This window comes from Seriola dumerili, unplaced genomic scaffold, assembly GCF_002260705.1.
Source record: "Seriola dumerili isolate Sdu_G_001 unplaced genomic scaffold, Sdu_1.0 BDQW01000091.1, whole genome shotgun sequence".
NCBI classification, from domain to species: Eukaryota; Metazoa; Chordata; class Actinopteri; order Carangiformes; family Carangidae; genus Seriola; species Seriola dumerili.
In genome coordinates this window covers 2686359-2699204 of record NW_019174346.1, presented here as the reverse complement: position 1 = coordinate 2699204, position 12846 = coordinate 2686359, and the positions used below count along the sequence as shown (strand labels likewise).

The window sequence follows — 12846 nt, the reverse complement described above, 5'->3', positions numbered from 1 at the left end:
AACAGCATTGAATAAACATCCAGGTTTATTGAGTGTCGCTGTTACGCCACATATCTGTGCTGCTTTATGAGATATTATAATAACCAGGGCGTCAAATGAGGGTCTCTGTTGATCAGATTTTATCACTTTGCAGTAAAAGTACAGCCATGAAATAGTCCATAGTTTAATACTTTAACAGAGCCATTAAAACAGAGTTTTAGTGGGTAATAACATCACTAACTGGAGATAATGTCTTTTCATTAAAGGTCAGTCTAATTACAGGCCAATATTATCTATTATCTATGAAGCTCTCCATGCTGAATGTTTTATAATATTTTACTCACATAGGGATGAAATTTTCATTATTCCAAATCTACTCATCTAATCCTCAATAATCTACTGATCATTTTCTGTTAATTAATCACTTGTCTCTAAAATGTCAGCAAATACCAAAAAATACCAAAGAATATCAAAAATGATCCAACTAACCTCGGAGGATGTTCAGTTTCATCACATAGAAAACTGAGAAAACCATAAAATATTCACATCTCAGCTGGAACCAGTGAAGTTTTGCTATTTTTTAAATACTTCCTTCACTTCACAATTAATCAATTATCAAAACAGTTGCCACTTAATTTTCTGTCAGTCGACTAATTGATTAATCAATCTTATAAATCCACCATCGAGACAAGGGCACATCACATTGGATGATTAGTTATTTAGTATTGGAAAAAGCTGAATCAATACATTGTGTGTGTTCAATGCAATATTTCACTGAAGCCGCCTCTTATGTATTTACATGTCTCCATCAAAGCTCAGTCCACGCAGAAGTGAAACATGAAGCTGAACAGATTCCTTATTTAAAGTGACAGCCTCACCTGAACCTGTTTTCACTGACTGCAGGTGAATACGTGACTAATTCTAACTACACTTTCGTAACAACTGTGTATTTATAGACAGAGAAGGGTGATGTTCCATCAAAGTGAAATAACCCTTTAAAAAGTCAATATGTCGTAGTTTGTGAGCTGACATCAATCTCCCGGCTGCACCCCCCACCACTCTTTACATCCTCATACCAGCGCCGCCACTCCCCCGGGATCAGCTCATACACGGAGCAATTAAGTCTGTTAATGTGTTTCTTGAAATGCTGCTGTAGCTGTTCCTGCAGACCGCGCTATCGGCTGACTGTGAAGTGTCTATACAACGTCCTGCAGCCTGGACCCGGTCCCTCGGGTGCACCCCCATCTGACAGCATGATGGATGGACACACGGCTCGACCTCTCACCAGGAGAGTCACAGAGATGGGGCGAGGGAACCAGGGAGGGGGGGGGGGGGGGTGTGGGTTCAAATCTCAATATACATATAAAAACGACTTGGAGAAGACAGCCTGACCTGAGCGTGCTTAATGTTATGGAAAGATACCAAACATACAACGTGGGAGGAAAATGAGTGACTGGAGCAAACACTGACACAACCATCACTAACAGCACTGAGCAGTACAATGGAATCTCACTCCATCTGGTTTCATTCTCTCTTTGTTTGTTTTCTCAGCATCCTGAAAGGCTCTGGCATAATTACTCCCAATGAGGAAGAGATTAGCAGCGGTGGTATGAGGGAAGTTCAGTGGAGGGGAATTCAGTGTGACCATCTGGGGGATATTTATTGAATGAAGCAGTTACAGTACGCTTCCGCCACATACGGAAGCGTAGCAGCTCATTACAGGCACCTCTGGTTTGACGTCTCACAAACACACAAACTACCTGTCAGCGTCTCCTTCACTGAGGAGATGCTGGTTTGTTCTGACGCACACAGTTTCAGTTCAGCTGTGGGTTGTGTTAATTATTTTAAATAAGTAGAACCTCTCTTCTTCATCCAGCCATGAGCAGAGGAGTGTGTAATCATAGTCCTGGCCGGCTTCTAGATTTCTCTGGAAGTTGATTTCCTTTCCATGAAATGGGTTTATGTTCCCAGACCTAAAACTCAAACAAGGCCACGGAGAGCATATTTAGAGAGGTCTCTGTGTCGTCGCAGTGGATCCAGGACGGCTTTGGTAAGTAGGACAGACTAAAAGAGGCCGAACTCCATGGGTTTTCATTTTCCTGGCAGGTCACCATCAGGCTCAGAGTATGAGCGGGATAAACTGGTCAGCATGGGGTCTCTGATCCCTGAATTCAAGGGTTAATGGATACCATCCTTTTCCATCTCAATTAGCAGAGGACTGCAGGCCTTGTAATGTGTCTGTGTGAGTCTTCTACAGGAGGCTAATCTTTGCTCGGGGCTGTGTTGAATGCTGGGTCAAACTGGGGGTTCGGGTGATAATCAGTTAAACTAATCAGTGTCTCTACAGACACAAGTCCCAGTGTGTGTTTTGCTTTAAGGCCGCAGGAGAAAATAAAAATATTCTTAAGAGAACAACATAAGGACTGAACAGGCTTAATTCAATTGTTGGATTCACAGAATCAAAGGAAAGGAGAAAAGACTTCCAGTGTTTCACCTTTAATTCTACTGGGAACAGTGGTGAGTGAACAAACACTGGTTCTGAATCAAGAATAAAAAACACAGTTGGTTTGAGTTACAAGAGAAAAGCTGTTACATAACTTTCTTTTGTCCTGGAGCAACTGAACTGTTGCTCCATTATTAGTTTTACATATGTAACATGAATTCAGTGTAAACGTCTTGAGGTGTTGCCGGACACTGACACATGTGACTGCAGCTGGTGTCACTTACACACGCCTGCGATTCTCCCGGTTTTGAACAACTGTCACGGTTCAGTTTGGATCGTACGCACTGATCATATGTAGCAACTGCAGTTTTATAGCATCGAGTTGCAGCAGTTGTTGAATACATATAGAGGGTGAGTCGCTCACTCACACATATATAAAAATAAACCAAGAATAAAAGTGACAAGTTTCGCATTTCTCTTCTACTAGCTCATGTTTTCCACTGATTTCTTTTTTTTTTATCAGTTTTGGGGAGATGCTCCACTGCAGGCTCCTTCCTCTATGACCCAGTTTGACTACTTTGCCCTGGGCTGAATTTAAAGCCCTTTCCCACTGGGGGGAGGTGGGGGGGTGGGTGTGGGGGTGAGGGTGGGGGGGTTGTTGGGACATAAATAACACAGCTCCAATAAGATCCTCTAGTACAGGCTTATGTGATTTTTCAATCAGAAAAGGAACAAAAAAGAGTCTATTGTTGATAATTATATATCTGCTGAACAATCTGAACCACTGAATAAAGACCGCTATTTCCAGTCATTACACATTTCCATTTTGATATGATAATAATTACCATATGCAACAACACACACACGCATGCACACACACACACNCACTGATCATATGTAGCAACTGCAGTTTTATAGCATCGAGTTGCAGCAGTTGTTGAATACATATAGAGGGTGAGTCGCTCACTCACACATATATAAAAATAAACCAAGAATAAAAGTGACAAGTTTCGCATTTCTCTTCTACTAGCTCATGTTTTCCACTGATTTCTTTTTTTTTTATCAGTTTTGGGGAGATGCTCCACTGCAGGCTCCTTCCTCTATGACCCAGTTTGACTACTTTGCCCTGGGCTGAATTTAAAGCCCTTTCCCACTGGGGGGAGGTGGGGGGGTGGGTGTGGGGGTGNATAAACGTTTGGCTTGCAGGGAAATCAGCACAATGAGAAATACAGAGACAGTGTAAGTGAAACCACATCAAACCTCTGACACGACAACAACAACTACATAACAAAGGCTAATTGGAAAAAAATGCTGTCATTTTAGTAATTGGTGTTATTGGAGGGAATCGAACCGACAGGAGACAGTTTCTTTAACGCCACGTCTCCCGTCGTCTCCACAGGGACATTAACTTACTGTCACACACCTTTAACCTTCAGAGCAATTAGAAGTCAGCTGATTTAATGTCACACACTGAGGATTTCATGTGTGTAAAGGCCACGAGAGAACCAACTTTAAAAGATTTCATCACTATCTTAAACCAGGCTTGAATTTCATATACACTTTGTCACATCAACTGTCACTAATATATTTCATGGTTTCCTAGTCATACTGTCTTCTTCTCTTCTGTTTATCATGTTTTTCACCGATAAAAAAATTAAATTAAAAAAATAAAATTAAAAACAGACTTGAATTGCCTGATAGTGAAATAAAAGACAGTTAAATATTTTTCAGAAAAATTAAAATGCGAGTTGGTAAATATAAGATGTTAAAGTGAAGAAAAGGCATCAATATTTTATAAAGTTATAATGTCAATAAACTATTTGCACTTCATGTTGTGTGATCATGTGACGTGCATGTGTCACAGGGTCGGTTCTGTGGAGGAAACCTGGAGGGTGAAAAAATGGGAGACTAGAGTTCTGCCTCCTCTGTGTCTGATCAACACACTGCGGCGACGGCCATCACACCTTAACCACCTAGTCTCACCTCCATTATATGTTTAATTGATGATTAACAGCAGTAAGAGTAAAGGGTTGAGTAAGGGTTTCAGAGGAGCTTCAACTCCCAAATACAAAATACAAAAACTAAGTGAAAGATTATACAGTTCTGTCTTTTGTTTCTTTGTCTTTCACATGTTTTCACTCTCCTCTACAACCCTGATAATAAATTTGATTAACTTCTGATCTCCATGAAGAAGAGACAAAGATTCTGTAATCACCATCACTAACAACAGCTACACGTCATCTACCCCACACTACCTCTGTGGCTTGCGTGCCCCACCTTGGCTCTGTGCGCTCCACTGGACACGGACACACACACACACACTCTCTCTCTCTCTCTCACACTTGCTTCATGTTTAAAGCCCTCAGCTCTCGGCGCTCCATCGAGGATCAAACAGGCTTTCAGAGGAGAGAGCTTTCCAATCCATTACCCAGGACATTTCAGAAGGCTGTCATGGTAACTGAGGAAATCATATTTCTCCCTCTCTGTATCTTTTCCAGATATTTGATATTTGAACTGGTGCTTGTGAAACAGGGCACAAAGTGTACCGGAGCACCAGCTGTCCACTATTGACACGTCTGAAACGGCCTCTGCACGGTCCTGCCAACATCTCTCTCTCTCTCTCACACACACACACACACACACACACACACACACACACACTTATAAAAGGGAACATGTGTGTGAGATTGGGTAATATTGGAGACATTATGAGCAGCAGTTGTTTCAGGAGCTGCTGTGCATGATGTTCAACGTTCTCTTTCTTTTTGAGTGTTTTTGTTTCATTTGTGATGTTTGCAAATGAAAACAACCTCAGGAATCCCACTGTGGCTCCCACTACTCCTCTGAGACTCCCTTTGTCTCTCCCTCTCCTGTCCTCCATCTTGCTCTTTTCCTCCATCCATGTGGCCATCTCTCTACTGGCCTGATGGAAACTGCATGTGCAGGCTGCAGTGATTGACTGGATCATGTGTTTTGCTGGCAGACACGTACATGCACGGCAGCTATGTGCGAGAGGATGCTGAGCCAGGGTGTGTGCACAAAATGCTGTTTCTGGCCGACTTACTGGCGGACTCCTTGAATCCTTTGGCAGAGTGGACGATCACATGCAGGAAGCCGTACAGGCCGGGAGTCTCCTCATCTGGAAAACAAGCACACGGAGCAGTTAGTCCAATTCCTGATGTAAATAAGGTGATGTGCTGTATTTACAAGATGATCAGAAGTGGAGTTTGTGTACGTGAAACAAAGATGCAAAGATAAACAAGCATGGAAACCGATGACACACTCGACCCTGCTGTTTCCTGTCTGCAGCTCCACATCGACTCTGTGCGGTTAAGAGACAGTCACAGACAGAAACAGAAAGTAATGTCACTCACTCCTCCAACACATGGGACCCATGATCTGCTCACACAAGCATGTTTGTTTTTCAACTTGTAGCGATCACTAGTTTTCTCATGCTTGATTTTTCTTTTTGATACGAAGGAATTCATCCAGATGTGTCGTACGAGTCGTGTCCAGTCTGCCTCTCTTCACAGGACAGAAACACCGACTTCACTAAGAGTCATAAAATATGATTCTGAAATCAACTAAAAAAATGCAAACTAACATCCTGTTCACCAGATCATGGTCTGTCAATGTACTGAGACTGAGATTTTATGATTTTATTATTGGTATATTTTAACACAGCGACTTACACAGAGCCGTAGTTGATAGAAAATGCTCTCAGGGATTTGTCTACAGGTCGATGCCCAGTGTTCTCTGTTCAGTCTGACAGCAAAGCATCATCCACTGTGTTCTACAATGACTCTACTGTACTGTTGTCTAATATCTCATGTCCCTTTGACCACCTGCATGTCAGTCATGGACCATTTTGCATTAGAAATAAGTTTTTTTTCTAACTTTATATTTCTTTTTTTTCCTCTTTGGCAAGGTTTCTGTGAATGAAACGTTCCCACACACAGAGAGGAACAGGCCGCCTCAAATAGAAAAGGCACAGCGGCAGTCATCAGGCTAAAATGAGCAGTTTACCAAGAACGAGACTCAGAAAAAAGCACTAGAGATTTAGAATACGATTGAGAAAAATGTTCTTGCATGAGGCCGACTGTCTGGACGCTGCCTTAACTTTCACTTTCAGACTGTATCTCTAATCAAGGTCGAGGTCTAGACCCATTAGAAGTCTTTAAAATGGATAATCAACGTAAACTTGCTGAGTGGGAATCAGCTGTGGCTGGGTGGTCCAACTTATCATTATTAACTTCCACTACAATAACTGCTCTCACCCTCCGCGACTAAAACACACATTCAAATGAGGTCAGCAGAAAGACGTGAATACAGTGCACCAGAACAACTGAAGTAAATGTCTTATTTGAGGATGGGAGTGAAAATTATTATTACAACCTTTTGTCAGATCAGTATCAGACCTCCCATCAACAAGCACAGGCTTCTGCCAAAACAACGGAGCTGGCTGCAGACAGGAGGCTGGTGGGTGGATGGTTTTTGGGTGGCCTGATGTACCCCCCCCGTCCTGCCGACAGACACATGAGGGGGAAACACTCTTTGCTTAAGGCCTGTGAAGCCCGACTGTTTCCAGGTAAATAAACCAAGATGGAGGGCTCCAGGACTGTTTGGAGCTCCACTGTAGGCGGCTGAGAGGAGAGCTCTCAGTCCCTGGGGTTAACTCTGTGTGTGTGTGTGTGTGTGTGTGTGTGTGTGTGTGTGTGTGTGTTGGTATGCAAGCGATAGGGGAGTTTCACCAGGAGATGGTTCAAAGGTTCAGCTTCGAGGTGGCCTCTGTGCTGCTTTTAGAAAACTGAAATCTGTTCTTTGTATTTGAATCTAATTTGAACAATAAACTGAGGAAACTCAGAGAAAACCAATGAATAATATGTGATAATTCACAATGACTCAATAAAAGGAGTCAAATGAAAGTGTGAATATTCCAGGGTCTCTGCTTTTCATCCCTCCTCTTCATTATGAGAAACATTCCTCTGGCAGCTGGTCTCCATTTCAGCCCTACTGTGCTCCCTGCACCTCATGTCACTGAGGGGTGTGTGTGTGTGTGTGTGTGTGTGTGTGTGTGTTTATGTTTTAATTATAATGAGGAGTGGGTGAAAACGTGGGACTGTGAGCTCTGTGTTAACACCGGGATATCACCGCCCTAGAAACAAAATATATCCATCAACAAAGTGACGAGTCTGTTCCACAGCAGAGCTGAAGGTTTAATCAAGTTAGCAGAGCACGTTCACATGGAGGGAGTCTGTCACAGCACTACAACATTACTCACCCAACTACTTTAAAAAGGAGCTTATACAGTTTGGTGGATATGAAGGAGAAGGATATAAACTGAATCACATAAATTCTGCTATTGAAAAGATGTCAAGGAAAGTCAGATCAGATCTTATTTGGAAGAAACCAAATCTTTTATCGTTTCTAAACTAAATATTCAAAATGCTCTGAACAGAAAATAAACATTTAAGGGGCCAGTGGTAAATGATTGGTTTGGATTAGAGCTTAAAAATGCATTTAAATATCCTCTGATCCTAACGAGTGAAATATCGAGGGATTTATTGATTAAATGTGATTTCCCTCCTCCACAGACTCTTCTATCTCCTGCACATTTACACCTGAAACACTGTCATTTATTTCATCATATATATGATCACCTGTCCTGTTGCGAATCCTCCGATATTGTTTTTAAGATTTACTTGGCCTGAGAAGGTCGGAGACTTGAGGACAGAGGGAGACATGGACGATCTGTTGCTAGGGAGGGAGGTCTACTGTATTCACAGGTTTGCACCCCGGGGCTCGAATGTCATGAGATATCTTGCAGATATTTTGTTTAAATGTCTATTTCTTATTTTAACAAGAGACAAAAAGTATCATTCTCCCTCGAACCTCAAGAACAAACCATGACACCGGCTTCACTGGAAACTGGAAACTGACTTCTGGGAAGTTCAGTGCAAAAACACTGAAGCAGTTTCCTCTCGTTTCCCAGAATGCAAAGTTAAAATGAAAAACCATGAATCCCTGTGATCGCTAACGCATCATCTTCACAGAGACACCACTGGACATGACGTGGATCTTTTTTCTGTTTGACGTACAGTCTTGAAACCTCTGTGTGGTCATGAGTGTGTGCTGTGTGAGAGACCCCTCCTTTGAGGAGATCAGAGTGGGTCGGCCAGATGGCTTTAATGTCACCACCAGCCTCGTTGCAACGTGGAGAACTGGAGCAAAAACAAACATATAGGAGCTGAGAGCTCAGCGACACACTGCCTGGCATTGACTGCTACGAGCTAGATGAGAAACATATTGTAACCTAGATTCATCTCCTGCACGGCCCCCCCCCCCCCCTCTCATTATGTGGCTCTTTTTTTTTTCTTGTGCCGAGAATGTAATAGATGCTTTTGTGTGAATTTAAACTCAAAGCAGAGAGGAGAGGAAGGAGGACTGTGTGTATGTGTTTAGGATGGGGGGGGGGGCAGGAGAAACAGACAAAGCATTCAAACATGAGAGAATGAAAAAGATACTGTGTGTGAGTGTTTCTTACCGTCCTTGTTACTGGTGACAGGAATGTTGTGGACGGTCCGGAGTTTGAAACAGGAGCTGGTCAGGACCTGGAGCTCGACTGAACTTAATACACAAGCTTGGAGATCTGAGAAACACACAGAAACCACACAGTGACGGTCAGACCTTCACGTCTCTGTGCTGCAGGGGATAAAACTTCATGTGTCCTACAGACAGAGACAGTCGAGGCCGGTGTTACCTTTCTTCTGGAGTTTCTGGATGCTTTCCCTCCACTCTGACCTCTCGTAGTCAGAGGAGAGGAGAAACAGATAGCTCTAGATACACAGAGAAAACACTGTTAACAAACACATCAAGGACATGACATGTCTACACCTACACCATGACTGAAGAGCTGAAAGAAATTCAACAATTAAAACTGAAGATTCTGCACAGAAAGCACTAAGTGTAAATGTTTCTAAAAACCACCAGAAAAGCTGTGGTGTGAAAATATCTCACAGTCATGAGACTTTTATTTTGGAAAAATAAACCTAATATACATCTCTTCTATCACAAAGGAGTCTTTTGAAAGGCGCACGTCTCCCTCTAGTGGTGAGAGCGAAGTGCTTCGGCTCCGTGTGACAGGTCAGTTTTACCTTTCCATGTTTGTTGTGGATGCGGAAGGGGATGGTGGGCGAGTGCGTGAGCAGCCACGACTCCTGCTCATTCATCTTCTTCCTCAGACGCTCCACACGGCTCTGACCCTTCGGTGCTTTCTGCACACGCACAGAGACAACAGAAAACCATGCACAGAATTTAAATTTGTGCTGAAATAATATTTAAAACGACTTTAAAACGACGCTTGTCCGTTCATCCAGGGGTACTTTCCAAACAGAATCTGCTGATATCAAATTCAGCATACTTTTAATGGTTCCAGTTTGTCACAATTTAAACAAATATAGGTTTAAAAAAAACCCAGGGTTTAAGTTGTGTCAGCAGCTAAAAGTCTGTAATTAAAAAACCTGGAGAATGGTTATCGCTCAGACAGAAGACAAAGGATAATAAATAACAAAGTCCATTACAATCACATGTTTTCATGTTGTCCCATCAACATTGTTGTTATATTACATTTTCCTTTTTTTCCTCTGTGTCATATCATTGCATATTAAATGAGTTATTTGACTGTTGGTAAGAAATCATAAGACTTCACTTTGGTCTCTGGAAAATCTAGTAACAATGAATAGAAAATAAATAATCAATAGATTAATTGATATCAAATAATAATATGTATAGGTAGTTTCAGCTTTGGGTTCATTTTGCCATAACATCTGTTATAATGTGTGGAATAGCAAAGCTTCTCTTTCAGCTAAATGCAGCTTAGATTTCATTTTTAAATCTGACGTATAGACTTTACAGTAGAAGACTTTATAAAGTTTTGTTTTTCATTCTTTATCAATATCTGTGTTCATGTTACTTTCTCCCTCACAACCTCAAATAATAATCGGCGACTTGAGTGTGATCACAATGTGAATGAAATGTTTGTGGATCCATACTTGTGCTGTCTGGTCGACAAAATCTTTAGCAGAACAAATACCAGACGGGAGAATATTCTTAACTGTTGATCTTGTGTCTAGTTAACACAAGATTAACTAGACAGAAGTTATGATTGATTCAAATTTGAGCTAAACGATTACAACAAAATCATCAATCATTCCTGCTGCTGTCAAGTTCTTATCATCATGTAATCAGCTTATCCAAAACCTTCCTATTTTCCAGGAAAGACTGTGGATAAGCCTCTGAAACTGTGCAGCAAGAGTCTCTATATATAATTCAAGGATCTTAGTTCTGCGCGAGTACTGAAGGAAAACAAATACACACATCCTCCCAGCCCTCACCAGGAAGCCATGAGTCAGAGCCTGGTACAATCAGCTGAATCTCTCTCGCTGCTCTGGCCGCCTCTGACTCTAAATACCAGCCGTGGTCACTCTCTGTGCTCGGAGTGGGCGAGTTAACGCAGTGCGAGGGGAATAACAGGAACTCTCTTCTCCCTGAAGGGTACGGTGTGTCTCAGCCAGCGGTGTGGGGGTGAACTGCGGTTCATACTCGTAACGGCTGGAGACTTAAAACTACTTTTTCTTTCCAACACATGTAAACACCCGACTGTTTCAGCACTGACGGGAACAGACGAGGCAGGCCGACGTGAGGACAAACCTTTTCAGGAGTGAGCGTCAGCACTTTGACCACTGGTGCAAATCACAGTGACATTTTGAGATGAGGAGGAATTTTTTTTCTTTGGTACAGTTAGAGTCGGGTCAGGCTTCAGGTTTATTTTTGCATTTTTCTCCAGTTTGAGAATCTTTATTACACACGTTTAGATTTTCATGTTTTCATGTGCTCCCGTACAGATCACAGGAGACGTTACCTTGACTCTGTCTAAGACAAACAAAAGGTGTGGGTGACAACCACTGAGTTAAAAGGAAGGTACAGTGGTTCCATTAAGGAATCACTGACATGGGGGAGTTTTCCATGGAAGTCTGTGGATGCCATGATAAATAGCAGATGGTTATCAAAGTTCCAACACACAAAAAACTTCCTTCCTGAGTCACTTGTATGTGTTTGTGTTTCTTACAACAGTAAAAGATTAATTCTCAGAGACTCTGAAAGTTTCCTCTGCTCATTTTATAATAACTTTTTTGCCTTCATCATCTTCCTCTGTACCAAATGTTTGACGCGTTTCCGTAAATGTTCCACCACAAGATACAGTAAGATACAGTCCTCTTCGTCAAGCTGAGACACTGTCACATGTAGGTGATTAGATTTTACACACACTTTTACGTCAAGTCCAGATAATCCAGTCCTCCTGCGGAGCGACACAGTCTGCTACTTCTTTGTTTAATTTTTCTAACCATAGATTCTCTACCAAGTCCAGTGAAGCCTCCTGAACCGGCTCCAAACTCTACACTGGCTCTTTTTGTGCGTTAATACGGATTAAAAGTTGGTTTCAGTCCCCGGTCTCAGTGTTAAACCCACACTTTCTGACTAAGCCATTCTAAGCCACAGGAATACATTGGATTTTACTCGACATGCCAATAGCAGGATTTAGGAGCCAAACGGATTACCTTCTCTTTCTGTATCTCACTCTTTAAGACCGAGATCTTGATCTTCATCTCCTCCAGCTCATGCTCAGGCAGGACTTGGATGCTGGGGCAAGAGTCGGAGTCCTCCAGGGTCTGGAAAGTCAAGTCCGCCAGAGGGATGTACCACTTGCACTCATACTGCTGGTGACGGCTGCAGATGGAGAAAAGATAAGGATGGAAGGACGCAGGAACAAAGAAAAAGGAGAATATGAAAGTGGATTAGTGAAGGAATTATATGATCCAGACAACCTTACAAGTTACACTAATTGGTCTCCTGAGGGTCACTACAATTCAAAGTCATACTTCTCTATTCAAAAATGTTTGACCTCTGAGCTAATTTGATGTGAAACACGTCAAAAAATAATGATTCATTTTCAGCAGAGAGCTACTTCCACCTGACTGATTTTCATTGTATGAGCCTTTCCTCTGTGTTCCTGTGTGCTGCAGAGTCCGCTCATGAACAGCGCGACGCCTTCATCAGCCTCCGAGCAGCTTGGAAATGAGATGAATCCATTCTGGTGTGACTACCACCAGTGTCGGCGTGTAACCAAGTACATTTACTCAAACACTGAACTCGAGTATTTTTATTTTCTCAACTACATTTCAGAAACTTTTTACTGCACAATTATCTGCAGTTACTTTGGACTTCACACAAAACAAGTGAGCAGTTTCTAACATACGATTCTTTGTTTATATCAGCTCGACCTGCTACAACACGTCAATGCATCTGTAATAATGATTTACAAACTGAATAAATATAAACTAATAGCTGACTTATACTGAGACACT

The 12846-nt window shown here is 42.1% G+C and overlaps 1 protein-coding gene across 3 annotated transcripts in view; it reads right to left on the bottom strand.

Annotated features, from left to right (window-relative positions):
- Nucleotides 1-12846, bottom strand: part of abr (active BCR-related) — a 120607-nt gene that overhangs the window by 35228 nt on the left and 72533 nt on the right. For all 3 annotated transcript variants that reach the window (XM_022745761.1, XM_022745762.1, XM_022745763.1), the window contains 5 exons: nt 12040-12208; nt 9577-9696; nt 9183-9258; nt 8967-9071; nt 5487-5561 (listed from right to left, as the gene is read on the bottom strand). In XM_022745761.1, coding sequence (XP_022601482.1) covers nt 5487-5561; nt 8967-9071; nt 9183-9258; nt 9577-9696; nt 12040-12208 — 545 coding nt within the window. The remainder of the gene's footprint in view (nt 1-5486; nt 5562-8966; nt 9072-9182; nt 9259-9576; nt 9697-12039; nt 12209-12846) is intronic.